Raw genomic sequence first — 17,124 nt, forward strand, 5'->3', positions numbered from 1 at the left:
AGCAGCTTACTTGTTACCAGCTTCTCATTTCGTGTACACTCTTTGATTTGATGTCTTGAAGTGCCAGTCATTCCTGCAGAAAAAGCAGACAAATTTGTTAGGTCTGATGCATGGAAGCAAAGTAAATACGAGGATGATCTTAATGCAACTGAGATTCATTTCATGAAATAAATTCTCAAGACTTTGGTGTGATTATTAAGTCTTCAAGTCTTCAGAACCTTGGTATGGTTACAAAGTTGATTTGTTAATTACATAAATTGTATTTATTTGGCAAAACAAAAAATGTTTTCTTAATTGCATAGAAAAGAAAATGGGAAGAAGTGTTGTAAACAGGAGATTGCGTATAGTTTTTGTCGAATGAAATAAAGTTGAGGAGCTGGTATAAGAAGTCTGCTAACTGTCCGAAAGTGACCTTGAAGAGTTGCAATCAGTGGCGGCTCGTGACTTTTACAGTTGGGAGGGCAGACCATCAATATCGCGACAATCGATAGAAATTTCGAGTTTGCAAATTTTTCACTGTATTCATGGCTCGATGTTGATCGTCATGTAGCGCAGAAGAAAAAGCATATATAGATGTGGTTGTTGTTTAACGATGATGTCATTTTATGGGCAAAATTTTTCTTGCCCCGAATTCCTCCAAATAAGCCAATCACAGGCCGCGTTTCGCAATGCTCGAGGTCGAAAATTAGCTTGTGCGCATGTCGGCTAGGGGCAAAAAAAACTTTGCCCGTAAAATGACATCATCGCTCAAGGCACTAGCGGGCCAGAAGCGAGGCTAAGGACGAGACGGAATAGCAAGGAGCTTTTTCTAGAAGAGATACAAACTTAAATAATTAGCCACAGTAAGACTATCTTCAAAATTAAATATGAATATCATAGTATTCCTTTGAATTTTTTTGAAGGGGCATTGCCCCAGATGCCCATTAGCAAGAGCCGCCACTGGTTGCAATATAAGATTAAAATCAAATCCATTGTCCAAGTTTGCTTTACTTTTGTAGGACAGACAGGTTAGGGAATCTAATGCAGATATATTCATGAAAAAGAAAATATTAAGGCTTCCAGCAACAATTTGAAGGTGAGATGTAGGAAAAGGAGTCCTGAAACTTTAGTTTTGGCCTTTTTGACGTGAGATTCTTCTTTTATTTCAGGCGAATCTGGTTATCATGCACATGTCATTTGATAACATAGAAATAGGCAATTGCGTAAACGCTATACAAAACTTGATGCCAGGGCAATATAGACTTAGACAGTACCCTAGAACTTTATAAAATCAAAGCAAGATCCTAAAGGTTGCGTCTTTCATTCGACTTTACAGATATTGACCTTCAAGAGAACAAAATAGCCATTTAGTAAAGGTTTATCGGGTGTGAGATTTTGTAGCTGCGTAATGACATGTAGGAAGAGCCGCTTGAAACAGTCATTCCCGTATATCTTAAAATCTATAAAACGTATACTTTTTATTTAATTATTGTTCACTCTGCTTCCTTTTTCAGATTCATTTAAAATATGGCGTGTCATGGAGTAGAAGTGACGAAAATTCCTACTGCACCAATACGTCCATAAAAAGCTGCCAGTTTTTCAAACATGATGGAACCTTCTCGTTGCAATATGGTTTCGATGGCTATAACTTTCCTTTCAACCACCCATCAGTGTCTGCTGGATTTTTTTGTGAAAGATTTAACATCGAATACGATTTTACAATTGGTTCCAATACACAAACGGTGTACCTGAATAAGAATTATACATTTAAGCTATCGTAAGTGACAGTCAATTGCAATTTTTTGCTCACTGTTTACTTCAGACCGATAGAAATTTAATATTTCCATAATTCATGATATACCCCTACCTGATCAATCGCTCGTTTAATAGCAGTAAATATGATTCGCTCGAAAGTAGAAATTCATTCGTGCTGCAGCAACTAGAAAAGAAGTTGGATCACATAACGGGCACGGCTGAAAATTCCTATTTTCTTCTCATTTTTTTGACATTGAGCCTACGGAGGTAAACGTTTCTTTGCAAGCTACTGATAAAATATCGTTATCTTCTTACTAGTTTTTCATCTTGCTGCTGGATATACGAGTTGTTGGGTACAGATTTAGATTACTCATGGAGCATGGAAACTGTCCTTTCTTTGAAGAAACGCGGATCCTATTTAAGCAATTCTAACCAGATCAATACACCACCTCAGGTCGATTTCCTTCCTTCGATACAGCATTACAGATACTCCAATAGGAGCTACATGTTACCCGTATCTGATCCCGATGGAGACATGGTTCGATGCCGATATGCTGTCAATTTCACTGAAGGTGGAGGTGTATACCATTCCCGTATACCTTACTCTACTTTACACACGGTTTGTAACATTGATCAACTAAAACATTCTTTGTTGATTTTTATATAACAGTAGTTGGTCATTAACTTTTGCAATTTCACGCTATTCGCTTCCTGTATTGCTTATCCTGATTGTCATTTCTTACGACTGTTCTTTTCTGCGACTTACTTGCCATGATACACTTCAGGAAATTCGCTGAATAAAGTTAGACAGGAAAATCGTATCTACTATTTTCTTTAAAATTTCATACATTTCCAAACCCCACGTGTTCTTCTATTCTGTACTTTGAAGAAAGCAATCTTAACAAGAAAAAAATAAAAACTTTTCTTGAATATAAGAACACCCAAGAAAACAAGAACTCCCCTAGAATAGCTTTGCAGGGAGCGATATATTAAGTTTTAGGCAATAACGTTCATTTCCAACGATAATTTAAATGACATTTTTGTGAGACAATGGGTGATACCTATGGGGGTGAATGCTCCTGGCGGGGAAAAGAGCGTGAACAAACATCCCCCCCCACATTGCCCGGGCTAGAGTGGCCACTGTCTGTTAGTAAAATGCTAACTTATTCCATTACTTATCCGATGAAGTCAAACTCTATAGACAATAACATCAAATCTCAGCAAGTTTATCAATTTTGCCAGCTTTTTTAATATATTGGCTTAAATTCACGTAGACTTTAAACACCACAAAGGATAATTGTTGCCTTTCATATTCATCCTCCTGCCAGTACTTCTTGAACAAGAATGGTGGTATAACAATTTGCAGTACTTGGGCTGTCATAAACTTTTGAAAGGTCTCTGCTGTTTAAACATCTCATTCTATCAATTATCCAATAACAGGGCCGCCGAAGCCAGGGGGCCACGGAGATACAGACCCCCTGCCTGGTTTTAAAGCGCCCCACTTTGAAAAATAAATTTTGAACACTTTTTTACTGCCATATGTTCCGCCTTTAGAAGTGAAACAACCTAAATCTAGCTGTTGTTCGAGAACCATTCATTCAAATTTCCTCAAATTTTAACTTGGTCATGATGCAAAAAGCACAAGCTCCTATGATAAACAATATCAACTGTGAAGAAGACTGACAGTTTGGCGAAAAAAATTCTTCAGCAACAAAACTATTAGTGAAAGAACACCATCGAATCTAGGGAGAGTCAAAAACTGGCGTCGTTAATCGATGATCGAAAGACTTAACCAACTGCTGATTCTTTCGAGACACAAAGAAAAGACTGACGAGTGAATATTTTCTTACCGAAATTTGCAAACGCTAGAAAAATCTCGTTTTACATCGACGGACTTTGAAACTAAGATCAAATTTCGTCGATATTGTTTATACATCCAATACATATCAATTTTTAGTTTTTGGCACTCCTTCGTCATCAACAAATAAATTACCCAGCTCATCTTAACTTTCTTCTCTTTCGCTCTCTACATCTAAGAAATTTGACTTCTCTTTGGGCTGAGCTGGTGCTTCCTCTATCTCTTCATAAATTCTCTTATTTATTTTTTTCTAATGTTCCAGCAGTTCCAATTTCAACGCCTCAATTTCTAATCCCCCCGTTGCGATTGGCAATCAAAAATATGGCCAACTGTAAAAGCTTCCAGATATTTGTCCTCCATGACCCATGAAAAATGAAATAAATAAGAGATTTCCTCCTCTAAAAAAGAGTAAATGACATTCTTACCCACACTTCAGTTCTATTTATTGGGGTGACATCAAAATATTCAATTTTGATAACTCTTATGATTGCGTTCCAGATAACTTCATATTAAAGATAGGAATAATTTAGTGAAAGTGCTTCATTTCTTTTCACGATAAAATGTTTCTTTTTCCATCGAAATTTTTCAAGTTCTCACTGAACTTTATATGAAAAATATGACCGAAATTTGTTCCATCGAAAATTAATCCACTGTAATTTTTGCTCCCACTCGGCGACCCTGGACAATCAGCTTGCTATTCTCAAGTTGATATGTCATTTCATTGCAGTTTATTACTAATGAACCGCCAAACCGTTTTTTATTGAAAATTTCTTTCTTCCAAGCAGAACTGCACGCTGTCAATTTCACCAAACAACTCCATTGGCTGGTACGCCTTGGCTATAATGGTGGAGGATTTTGCTTACAACTTCAGATATGGTCGTTACGAGCGACAAAGCAGCATTTCATTGCAGTTTATTGTGCGCATATACTCTTCGCGGGGTAGGAACAACATCACATACAGTAGCTCTTAAACTACACAATGCCAGTCAGCAGAAAACAAGCGAAACGTTCAAATTCAAAGTTTAACTATCGAGCCAATTTTTATAAATTCATGTGAATTTTTTTAAGTAAGGTCTTTTACTTTTATCATCAAAATCTTATAGAACAAGAGCCAACGTTGTTTTGCCCAACACCGAGTCTCAATTTTTGACATAAAAATTTAAATCATTTCTCGATGAAGCAGGGAGAGATTTTCTTCTTGTGAAGTTTAATTTTTGTATTTATGTTTCATTCAAGACGTTTTTGAAGCAAAAGCACTCTTTCACCCTAAATCTGATTGCTCATTTTTAGAAACCACCATTTATGGCAACAACACGACAAACTGCCATGGTAACGAAACTTCAGTACATGTACAACCAAGCACTGCTGTTACATTCCAAACGTCCTCTACCCCGGCATATTCTTTGCGGACGTCAGCTTTGCCCCAGACTACCTCTCGCATCCAAGCCTTAGATGGGTGCAAATATTACCAGGTGTTATCAAGTAATGACCGTGCTGTGACCTTCAGTGACGTGAGCTCGTATCGATGTGACAAAGAACTATTTGGCTGGTATCGGTTCATGGGTAATGCAGGCAACAGAATGATGAATTCTTGTCCAAAAAATCTTGGTGGCTCTGTATACAGATGTGGTTCGTATTATCAAGGGTGGATTCAAAATGGAGCATTGCCCTCAGTATCTGATGGTAGGTAGATCCAGCCGTTGAATGCCTTAAAAGAAGTATCTGAAGAACGCCATAATAAAAGCTCCTTTTCAAATTTTGTCGCGATTACCATAAAATATCAAGCCAGAGAAAAAAATTTGAGAGAAATTTTGTCGAAATGTTGATATTCTCACTTTCTTCTACGATATCTTTGTAAATTATTCGTTTACATTGGTTTTTTCATTCACTACTGGGTGTGTTATCAATTATTGACTACAATGATGTCTCTAAGTTTAACTTATTAGGGCGGAGAAATATTCGTGGGAAGGGGTCATAAAATTTTTTCCAGGGAAACCTTTAATTCCATGTTACCTTTCTTCTCTATTTTCAGGTGTTGTTGCCAGATATGTTTGCTTTTCTCCACATTATTCCTGTTCTTGCTCCTCCACAAAGTCAATCATGATCAGGAACTGCGGCACTTTCCATGTGTACTGGCTGGATAGTGTTCCAATGTGCAACTCGAGATATTGTGGAATTAAAGGTGATCTTGAAACATTCAAAGTTTTTTTAATTGCGATGATCAAAAGTGTGATCTCTGTTGAACCTTTCAAACATTAAGGTCTATTCATAAGTCATTTATCATAGTCATTTATCGCAGTCTACTATCGCAGTCGTTTATCGCAGTCTATTATCGCAGGCCATATCGCAGACTAATAACGCAGACTAATGCCGCAGAGATGGCGTAAGCATTATATCTTTTTTGCAATGTTGTATGGAATAAGCATGATTAATAATTTGTTTTAAAATGTCCATTTTTTCTTGTAATAATGTCCAGATTTTTATTTGTAACTTTCTCCTGAAACATGCCATCCGCTTTCCTTTATTCATTACCACCTATTTAATATAACCACTTTTTGGAATTTATAAGCCTATAACAAATTCCTTTTGAACAACAGCTTTTTCTTTAAAATAATTTTTTTTACCCCCACCTCCCCCCCTCCTTCCTCTAATTTCTTATGACAGATATTCATGGAAACTAATTTCGTGCTTATAGACAATGAACTAAATTTACCTCTGGCTTTCTTTGGTTCGCGAATACGTCTTACTCTCCTCTCTTGCACACGGACACTGAACTAAATTTAACTCTGGCTTTCTTTGGTTCGCGAATACGTCTTACTCTCCTCTCTTGCACACGGACACTAAACTAAATTTAACTCTGGCTTTCTTTGATTAACGAATACGTCTTACTCTCCTCTCTTGCACGCGGACATTGACCTAAATTTACCTCTGGTTTTCTTTGGTTCACGAATACGTCTTACTCTCCTCTCTTGCACGCGGACATTGACCTAAATTTACCTCTGGCTTTCTTTGGTTCACGAATACGTCTTACTCTCCTCTCTTGCACACGGACATTGACCTAAATTTACCTCTGGTTTTCTTTGGTTCACGAATACGTCTTACTCTCCTCTCTTGCACGCGGACATTGAACTTAGTTTACCTTTGGCTTTCTTTGGTTCACGAATACGCCTTACTCTCCTCTCTTGCACGCGGACATTGACCTAAATTTATCTCTGGCTTTCTTTGGTTCACGAATACGTCTTACTCTCCTCTCTTGCACACGGACATTGACCTAAATTTACCTCTGGTTTTCTTTGGTTCACGAATACGTCTTACTCTCCTCTCTTGCACGCGGACATTGAACTTAGTTTACCTTTGGCTTTCTTTGGTTCACGAATACGCCTTACTCTCCTCTCTTGCACGCGGACATTGACCTAAATTTATCTCTGGCTTTCTTTGGTTCGCGAATACATCTTACTCTCCTCTCTTGCCCGCGGAGATTGACCTAAATTTACCTCTGGCTTTCTTTGGTTCACGAATACGTCTTATTCTCCTCTCTTGCACACGGACATTGAACTAAATTTACCTCTGGTTTTCTTTGGTTCACGAATACGTCTTACTCTCCTCTCTTGCACGCGGACATTGAACTTAGTTTATCTTTGGCTTTCTTTGGTTCACGAATACGCCTTACTCTCCTCTCTTGCACGCGGACATTGACCTAAATTTATCTCTGGCTTTCTTTGGTTCACGAATACGCCTTACTCTCCTCTCTTGCACGCGGACATTGACCTAAATTTACCTCTGGCTTTCTTTGGTTCACGAATACGTCTTACTCTCCTCTCTTGCACACGGACATTGACCTAAATTTATCTCTGGCTTTCTTTGGTTCACGAATACGCCTTACTCTCCTCTCTTGCACGCGGACATTGACCTAAATTTACCTCTGGCTTTCTTTGGTTCACGAATACGCCTTACTCTCCTCTCTTGCACACGGACATTGACCTAAATTTACCTCTGGCTTTCTTTGGTTCACGAATACGTCTTATTCTCCTCTCTTGCACACGGACATTGACCTAAATTTACCTCTGGCTTTCTTTGGTTCACGAATACGCCTTACTCTCCTCTCTTGCACACGGACATTGACCTAAATTTATCTCTGGCTTTCTTTGGTTCACGAATACGCCTTACTCTCCTCTCTTGCACGCGGACATTGACCTAAATTTACCTCTGGCTTTCTTTGGTTCACGAATACGCCTTACTCTCCTCTCTTGCACGCGGACATTGACCTAAATTTACCTCTGGCTTTCTTTGGTTCACGAATACGTCTTACTCTCCTCTCTTGCACACGGACATTGACCTAAATTTACCTCTGGCTTTCTTTGGTTCACGAATACGTCTTATTCTCCTCTCTTGCACACGGACATTGACCTAAATTTATCTCTGGCTTTCTTTGGTTCACGAATACGTCTTACTCTCCTCTCTTGCACACGGACATTGACCTAAATTTATCTCTGGCTTTCTTTGGTTAACGAATACGCCTTACTCTCCCCTCTTGCACGCGGACATTGACCTAAATTTACCTTTAGCTTTCTTTGGTTCACGAATACGCCTTACTCTCCTCTCTTGCACCCAGACATTGAACTAAATTTATCTCTGGCTTTCTTTGGTTCACGATTACGCCTTACTCTCCTCTCTTGCACGCGGACATTGAACTAAATTTATCTCTGACTTTCTTTGGTTCACCAATACGCCTTACTCTCCTCTCTTGCACGCGTACATTGAACTAAAACTAACACTTGCCCTCAGCAATTAACATACACCTTTCAATCCCATCTCTTGCTATATACTCAACAAAATCAATGCTCTTTTTCTAAACAAATACAATGGCACTGACATCAAAAATTTTTTTGTTTATTACTAGATAAAAGTTCTGTCGTGTCTTGCACTCCAAAATATATGAGGATCGACTTTGATCGAGCCTTATACGATACATCCCTGTTTTCAAGCATAACATTGCGAGATACCTCCTGTTCAGCATCCATTAGCAGCTACAACATCATACTTGGTAGTGTACCAGGCGCATGTGGGTCAACTAGAAGTGAGACGTCGAGTTACATTGTGTACGAGAATGAAGTCATTTTCAAACCTAAAGCTATCTCTGGTATAATAATAAGGGATCCTGACCAGAGAGTAAAATTTACTTGCTATTTTGAGAAAAATGCCTATGTATCCTCATACAGGTATTTACCCATATCCAATGTCACTGGATCTGAAGGTAAGATTAATTTCAATGCTCGATCAAATATACCAGTTTAGGATGCACCTTTGTCTTTGAAGCATCTATTTATACTGCATGGTGACAGTAATATGTTTTGGTGATCCATTTTTTCAAAGATAAATTTTCTTTCCGATACTCTTATTATCTTATTTCCGATAAATTTTCAAAGATAAATACTCTTAGCTTCAATTTAGTAACGGCAAATCACTGGGTGATGAACAATTAATGTCTATTTCTTACTTACTGACACAATCAGGTGCATCGCATCATTCAGTTGCATTGAACAAGTTTTCGTAAATGAACTAAAGCTGCTTTCCTTGGATCTAATATGTGCTGCTTATGTAATATCGATCACGTGTCTTAATCTATTCAATCTATGTTAAAGTACGTAAAATCATGCTGAAGGGCTGCATGTTTTAAAAATGAAGAATTCAGGACCTTATTTCTACAACTGCTATGCCCCCTCATTTCTTAAATTAAAGAAATAGATCTTTGATGACATTCAGAAAGGATCTTTCCTGTTTCAAAGTAGGTCTACTTAGCATAGTAAGTGATTTTGCAGTTGATATTTCAACCTATGATTTTATAAAATTTTTCCATCATTCCTCATAATAACTGTTTTTATTTTTCTCAAAAAAACTCTGATCTCTTCCTAGTTGGATATGGAAACTTCAGTTTCAACTTTGTCATGTACACTGACCGTACTTATTCAACGATGCATTCCCATTACTCTGTGAGGGTCCAGCTGAGAGACTGGATGCACTTTGAAGTCTACTCGAGTAATTCTGACAACAACACAGTCATACTGATCGATCAATGCTTTTCCACGCCAACTATGGATAGGAACCACTACATGAAATACGTCTTCATCAACAGCAGGTATCTCATAATCATTAGTTTTGTCATTGCGGCTTTGAAAACTTGAAAAAAGGTTTGATATATGGCATGTTTTTTGCGAACTAATTATTGGACATGTTAAATATCATTACATTTTATCTCAATTTGTAATCGTCATACACTTAAACCTGTTGCTTCAAGCTGCGCAATATTCATTAATGACTTCAATAGTTTGTTATAGCATATTTTTATTCTTTTGGCAGAATTCAGCCCTAAAATATCTTAGGCCCAGGACCTGGTATTGGTTAATCCACCACTTGCTTTAAAATATTCCTATGCACAAGCACTTCATATTAGATGCCAGCAACAACGGAGGTTTTAGTTTTCTGTCTTGTGGACCTCAGCCAAGGGCCAGTCAATTATCTTTATTATACAAGGATGCATGTATACCTCACGCTGGATATTGGCCATCTTAATGCTCACGCTAAACAGTTGTATGATATATTGGATAATAAAACTATTACTCATTTTTTTCATCACCACTGATTGTTTTGTTTATAAGCCATATGGTGTCCCAAACATAGGCAGCATCCCATCCACCTTTACGCCAACACATTACGCCAACACTTTACACCAGTACGCCAAGGAAATTATGAAGTCCACGCCAAGTATCTCTGGCGTAAGTGACATGGATTCCAGCCTGGGCCAACGGTTCCTCTCCATATTTAGTCCTTTCATAACAATACCGATAAACTTCATTACTTTTGCATTCTAGATGCCCCACCGACAACACTGTCCAGTTTCACAAGACGCGAAACGATCGTCAGCGCTTTAGTATTCAGGCGTTCAAATTTCTAAATAACAGCACATCTGTATACTTCCACTGCCTCGTTTTCCTGTGCCACGCCACATCAACGGATTATCGCTGCCATTACGGGTGCACTGGCAATAACATTTTCAGAGGAAAGCGAGATCTAAGCGGTGTCTCAAACGATCCTCCTTCAAAATTTTACATGGTGGAGAGGGAGGTTCGCAGAGCTGCAGATAGCAGTCAAGGTAAGCATCAAGAGGACATATTCCTATACCAAAATCAGTGGCGAAGCCAACAAATTTCTTCAGAAAGGACAGAAATTATTTTTTCCTTCAAAAAGGGTGTCTCCCTTTCTTTAGGTTCCTTTTAAAAAGATAAATGATTTTATAAGCTACTTTCTACGCTTTTCTGCTTCCGCATTCGAAAAATTCAATTTCCGGTATTTCTAGTGCCATACTTTGAAAATGTTAGCTACAAAGGTGCATATGCGTTATATTCGCCGTAAAAAGGTTTCAATAATACTGCAGAGTGAGAGAAAGAAGAATTTCTCTGACAAAAGTCCTTTAAGCGCCGATTGACAAAGTATTGGCGGTGCAGCGCCCCCCCCCCCCATACTCCACTTCGGCGACGCCCCTGACCAAATTGTAACGAAGTACAAAAGTTCGATTTCTTTATAGCTAGCGGGGTTGGGGTGTATGGGGGTGTGACATCCCCAATTATTCATGACTTGATCGGTATATTTCTAGTTGGTCCACACGGTTTTAAGGTCGAATCACGCTACAGTGCACACAATCCCTGCACAGCTTTATCTTAACAGTTCCGAGCACTTTGCAATAGGTATCTAGTGCGATCATAAAAACAAAGGGGGTTCTCGCGCAAGGGGCTGCAAAAATAATAGCAAAAGTAGATATTTGCCACCTTCCGGCATTGACAGCACCCCCATATACCCAACACCACCCCCCCCCCTCCCGAGCCTCCTAGGAATACACTCCTTCTATACAACAGACAGTTGAAGAATAATCTTTATGTTAAACTATTGAGTTTTTGAAAGAATCAGTTTGCTAGCAGTTCTCTTTCTATTTTCCAGGCAAAACACAACAAGTGCATGAGGATAAAACGAAAGCTTTCATTGGTATGGGTGTTGCTTTTGCTGTACTGGTTGCGGTTGTCGCTGGGCTTGCGTTCAAGGTTGCACATATGAAAAAATCTCCTATGGTCGTCCTTGAGCCAGAGAAAGAGAATCGTTATGCGGGCAGCCAAGAGGATTTGCCCCCTGAGCAGCATATGGGGGAAAATCATTTGTATGATGACGTTGTAATGCAAAACATCGGTGTCATCAGCAAAGAACAACAAGCAGAGATTTTCAAGGACAATGTTCTTTGCTCTTAGTCAAATGGTTTGGAACCCACCGTTTGTTTGAGAGCATCGGCTTTTATAGGCATTTGAAAGACATTACACGTAAAGTAATCACAAACATATCCAGTTCCACCGAACTATATTTTTGTACGTGTTTTGTCCTCTTTCTTGTGCATACATTTTGCTGCTGTCGTTACGAAATTGGCAGATGAGCCTTAAAAACCTTTTGTCTACCAGCAACGTATAGAAAACAGTAATTTGAATTCAAAGGATCAAGCACTGTTGCTTCACATTTTCCAATTTCGAATTTATTCTTCTTGACTAAATTTTACTAATACTTTTTGCTTGCTGAATAAATCATAATCATTAAATTGCGCTGTTATTGCGGTTTTCTTTATGTCTTGATATTCTTTCATTTATCTATATTCATCTTTTATTTATATTTCATTGATCAGCATTTCCAGTATTTGATAAATAGAAATAACACGTCACAGCAACCCACACCTGTTTCTCCTATCTTAAGAAAACTAAATCAATAGTGTAGAAATCCTTAATCGATATTAATGCTCAAACGACTCCAGCTCAATCTATTTAAAAGAAAATTCGTTATTAAAAGTTTTGATATAAGTTAGAGACTAGTGGTCGCCGATTGGCATATTCCTCCTCTAAAATCTTTTTCGATGTTGTCTGAATATAAAGTTTGATGACCATTTAATGAATAATTGACTTTTCGTAATCTTAGGGGCATAAGCCAAGCAGTGTTTTGGTTTGTTGCCCTTTTTGCATTTCTTTACAATTTACAGTATCCCTGGCCGCATATGCACATAAATCGACATCTCATACAATAATATCAAGTTTCTTATAATATCGATTTTTAAATATTATTATTTATAGTATTAGAATCTGATATACTTGCTGTAACGCCGTAGTATCTGTCTGTACTATTGTTCAGTGTCGATTTTTGTACTTTGTATTGTCATGTTGTTATTTGTATTTAGTCCCTATTGTAATGTAATGAGTTCACGAGAAAACAAACTCGGAGTATTACACCTACCAAAACCAATTTTAAGACAGTAAAAAATTGCACGCAAATCATCAATGAATATCTTAATCTTATAGAAAGATTTTTGAAAATGTCGCAGAAAATTGGAATTAAAAGCAGTAAAATAGTTTCAAAAGATGACGTCTGAAACTGTGAGGACTTGAACGATTGAGCTTCTTTGATACAGATCAAAATGTACAGATTTCTTTTGTCCAATTACATATGTAATAATCCGCAATTTTTGAAGAAGTTATTTTAGCAACGATTCAAGCCAACGCCCTAAGGCCATGTAGACACATGTTCCATACAGACTGATGTTCCTTGTTGGTCCTTTCAGCTACTTTTGCTTCTAAAAGCCGTGCCATATTTCGGGAATGTGAATGCTGCTTGCCTTTTAAGAGTTTTCCTTTGAAATACTTTAACCTTGTACCCAGGTTATTTAAAAATGTCGTGATTTCGAGTTTTATTACTAGCATATTTCTGTCGTGTTTTTGGGTTTTAGTCAATGTGATAACATAAATTTTGACATCGTCCAGAATAATTGCAAATAAGGAAGAAATATTGCAAGAAAATGAATGATCTTGGTTTTAGAACAAGAAATAATTCCAGTAATTGCATGTGTAAAGGCTGTATTCCACAATGCGTAGTTTTGGAATGAATCCGCAGTGAAATTGCTGGTGAATGTATCAACACAGGCATGCGCAGTTTTGATTTTTGATATCTTCGCTACAGCTGATAAACAATCAGAGGACTTTAATTTCGCTTGGTCTTTGATAAGGTAACCTCCATGCCTGCATTTTCGAAATCGGGTGCCTAGAAGTTTTGTCTGGTGGAAATCAAGAGAAATTTTCGCACCAAATTCGCAGTCTCGTGGACTTGGCTGTGAAATTCATTCTTGTAGAAATGAAATTATAAGCTCGTATTTATCTGAAAAAGTATTCCTTCGTCAACAGAATAAAAGTTTTGGCAGTTGGCAAATCAGTTCCGCATTCGGCAGTGAGCACAGCTTATTGGTCTGTTCGCAACAAAAGTTGTGCTGAGTGTGCATAAAATATGATTGAATTTGTTTGGGAAATCTATCTTCAGTATCATCCAGCCAATCAACGTTAAATTATTAATGCAGTTCCTCATTCCACGAATGGTTCAGGCTGTGACTTATTATTAAAATTCTATTGTATTTGCTTCTGCGATCGCATGCAATGTTTGATATCATTAATTGAAAAATACAAATCTAACAAGCCTTGTTTATATCTATTGAAAGATAAGAAAAAAATTCAATGAGAAAGAAAACAGGAAAACATGCAAACCATTGCCTAAAAAGGCAGTATTTAGGCCATTTCTATTCGCAGAGAAATTCTTTGCAAGAGAGATCCCAGCAAATTTCACTGCGCATTTTCAAGACTTATTTCGCATGTATTTTTTCGCATTTAGCTGATTTCTTTCACTATTTATTGGGTTTCACAAAATATCAACTTACTTCGTCCATTCTTACGTTATTTGCATTTCAAATTTAGGTATTTTAGCACAAGATATATATCATTACAAGATAGAGTAAATAGTTATACGAAAGCAACACATGCTTTGCCATGATTCACTAGAAATATTTTAGATTGTCGATAAAGAAAAAAGATTCCAAAATTTAGCTCTATATTTTCTTATTTCCTTTTTCTTAAATTTAAAAATTGAATTGCCAAAATGGCGATTTCAGTATTCTTTAGGCGCCCTCCTTCGTGGATTTAACATGAATTCTCCGCTGTGGAGATTGGCACTACACGCCAATATTAATTCAAAAGCTGGATAAACTTCGAAGAGATTTTGAGATGTTTGGAAATGCTACATGCTTGTGGCCTAACCTTTTCCCCTCAAATCATCAGTCTTGTTTCACCTTGATCTAAAGGAGCACATAAAAAGGGATGACTTCTTTATTAAGGAAGAAATATCTAACTTAATCCTTTTTGAATTGCTCATTTTGTGAAAAAGAACTAGGAAATATTACTTGGTTGCTGTTTGAAGATCTCTTCCCTCACAGCTATTAGTGAAAACGATCACGAACATTTCAACGATTGTAAGCTCTCGCAAAGAGTAGCTCACTAATTGAATTTCCTTGTTTGCAAAAACTAGCTGCTTCGCTCTTTTTGGTTTTCTAATTACGGCCAAGATTTGCAAAAGCTTTTTTTCTGCGGCAAAGGATTTCAAATGCGGCCAGAATTATGACTTGTAGCTGTCCAATCAGCGAAATTGCAAACCTAATTACAAAGGGGAAATCAGAAGACGAATTTGACAAACGAGGCTGAAATAATGGACTTGTACGCATGACCAAATATTCCGAAAGAAAAGACTCCATCTGCTCCAACGAAATCATTCGTGGCTAGAAGACAAGAAGCGATGCGGCTGTTACAATTTTTGACGCTCTTTTTAGCACTGTGCTTAGCAGAAGGCTCCCACTTCCGTGGGGTGTACATGACATGGACCGTTGACCAAACAAATAACATGACATACCCTGCGAACCACAGTGCTAGCTTAGCCAAGGTTTGTACAAAGTTTTAATGTTAAAAGGCAGTTGATTGTACTGGTGTTGTGTTTGTTAAGCAAGTAAGTCCACAGAAGTAATGTGCAGTAATTGATATTTCTGATGCACAATATTGCTTTTGGTTAGAGCTGCACCCTTTTTCAGAATGATATTCCGCCCTTTTCAATAATGCCATTAGCAGGTTTTTGTCGCTATCTTAAATCTTAAGTTTCAGCAAATGTCTGACAGCAAATCTTGTCTTTACTCTACCAACACTTCATGTTTGTAATTTAATCATATTAAATGATATACCATTAGACATTTTAATTATATTCCGAGCCATATGAAACACAAAATCTGATGACAGCAAGGTACAAAATAACGAATTAAGAGCGAAGGAATCACTACAAAGATCCTTCAGTGATATTTCAAAGAGGTAAGCAGTTGCACTGATGAAGTGAAGCAACATTGCTGGTTAGACTGGGTCAGGGGTGTGGACCTTTATCAATTATACGACCATTTGTGAGTTCGTGCCTATTTAAGTTTGATAAAAACTCTTGGGGGATATTTTGGCCGCATCGTTGTCAACCATAAATGCTGCTATATGCCTTCAGGCAACGCCTTTTGCATTTGTTGCTCAGTATCCAGAACAACCGTAGTAAACCTGATCTCTATATTGAGTTTAGTAATCAAATGTCTGACAGTTCCCATATGTAGCCCAGTTGTCCAATTCAGTACTCAAGCATAGCTCAAGCATAGCTCAAGCAAAGCATTTTAAATTTGTTAAGTGGATTCTTGATTACGCGCAAAACCTTTGTCAAAAAACTAGTTAAAGGTGCAAGCAGGGGCGGATCCAGAGAAAAACTTTGAAGGAGGGGCAGTAAGTAGTGAGGGCGCTGAAAAAGGGCGCCAGACCTGTTTCAACTCGGTGAGGGAGGGGCAACTGCACCTAGTTACCCCCCCCCCACCCCCCTTTAAATCCGCCACTGGTTTTAACACCCTGGTACAAGAAGTAAATTATGTAACATTCCCGAGCTTTCTTCCTCAATATCTTGTCTGCAAAAACAATCATTACCAAAAACTATTTTACCTGCTTGTTCAATGTCATTGCAAGAATTTTTCTAAAAATGATATTCCAATGGCCCACATGCCAAAATGTGCCGCTTCTCAAGTTTAGATGATATTTAATATCAAATAAGTGTGTTATCGAAATGGTAGCACATTATCTTGATCAAAATAAATCAGAATCTAGCTTTTTTCGCTCCGCCACCAAGAGACGGTAAAGACTTGGTCTCTGGAAGGGTCGGCTCCGTGTACCCCTTCTGTCGAATTTGGGAAAACTTGCCAAAATGCGCCGCTTCTCAAGTTTAGATGAAATTTAATATCAAATACGTGTGTAATCAGATTGGTAACACATTATCTTGATCAAAATAAATCAGAATCTAGCTTTTTTCGCTCCGCCACCAAGAGACGGTAGAATTGCGCGTACCAAGAATTGCACGACCAAATTTGTCGTATTTAGCAACAAGTCTCGTTCTTTTTTCCATTTCAGAAATAACTTGCCGGTTCCTGGTTTCGTTTGTCAAATCAATGATTGAGAAAGTATCTGTTTAGGTTGAATGAGCCGTGAATTTGTTCTGCAATTTGACCACAGAGCTCATTAATACAAGCTATTTTTCGCAGTGTCTCAACTTCATTAGAGCTGTTTCTCTCATGAAGT

The 17,124-nt window shown here is 37.9% G+C and overlaps 1 protein-coding gene and 1 long non-coding RNA gene across 6 annotated transcripts in view; one reads left to right on the plus strand and one right to left on the minus strand.

The window, feature by feature from the left end:
- LOC148958953 (uncharacterized) overlaps window positions 1–17,124 on the minus strand; it is a 133,942-nt gene that overhangs the window by 41,323 nt on the left and 75,495 nt on the right. For both annotated transcript variants that reach the window (XR_016144194.1, XR_016144195.1), the window contains one exon: window positions 11–73. This is a non-coding gene — a long non-coding RNA (uncharacterized LOC148958953). The remainder of the gene's footprint in view (window positions 1–10; window positions 74–17,124) is intronic.
- LOC135693242 (uncharacterized) overlaps window positions 1–17,124 on the plus strand; it is a 52,510-nt gene that overhangs the window by 17,351 nt on the left and 18,035 nt on the right. Inside the window, exons 4-10 of one of the 4 annotated variants that reach the window (XR_016144193.1) lie at window positions 4,378–4,531; window positions 4,883–5,275; window positions 5,625–5,774; window positions 8,493–8,846; window positions 9,506–9,728; window positions 10,462–10,742; window positions 11,585–15,424. Coding sequence is in view for 3 of the 4 variants with exons in the window: in XM_089111028.1 (XP_088967154.1) it covers window positions 4,378–4,531; window positions 4,883–5,275; window positions 5,625–5,774; window positions 8,493–8,846; window positions 9,506–9,728; window positions 10,462–10,742 (1,555 nt within the window). In the remaining variant the exon portion in view is untranslated. Of the gene's footprint in view, window positions 1–4,377; window positions 4,532–4,882; window positions 5,276–5,624; window positions 5,775–8,492; window positions 8,847–9,505; window positions 9,729–10,461; window positions 10,743–11,584; window positions 15,425–17,124 lie in introns of those variants that run through there. The other 3 variants (XM_089111028.1, XM_089111029.1, XM_065211658.2) reach the window with 3 other exon arrangements.

The sequence above is a fragment of the Rhopilema esculentum genome, chromosome 11, assembly GCF_057945365.1.
Source record: "Rhopilema esculentum isolate cy_ngs chromosome 11, ASM5794536v1, whole genome shotgun sequence".
NCBI classification, from domain to species: Eukaryota; Metazoa; Cnidaria; class Scyphozoa; order Rhizostomeae; family Rhizostomatidae; genus Rhopilema; species Rhopilema esculentum.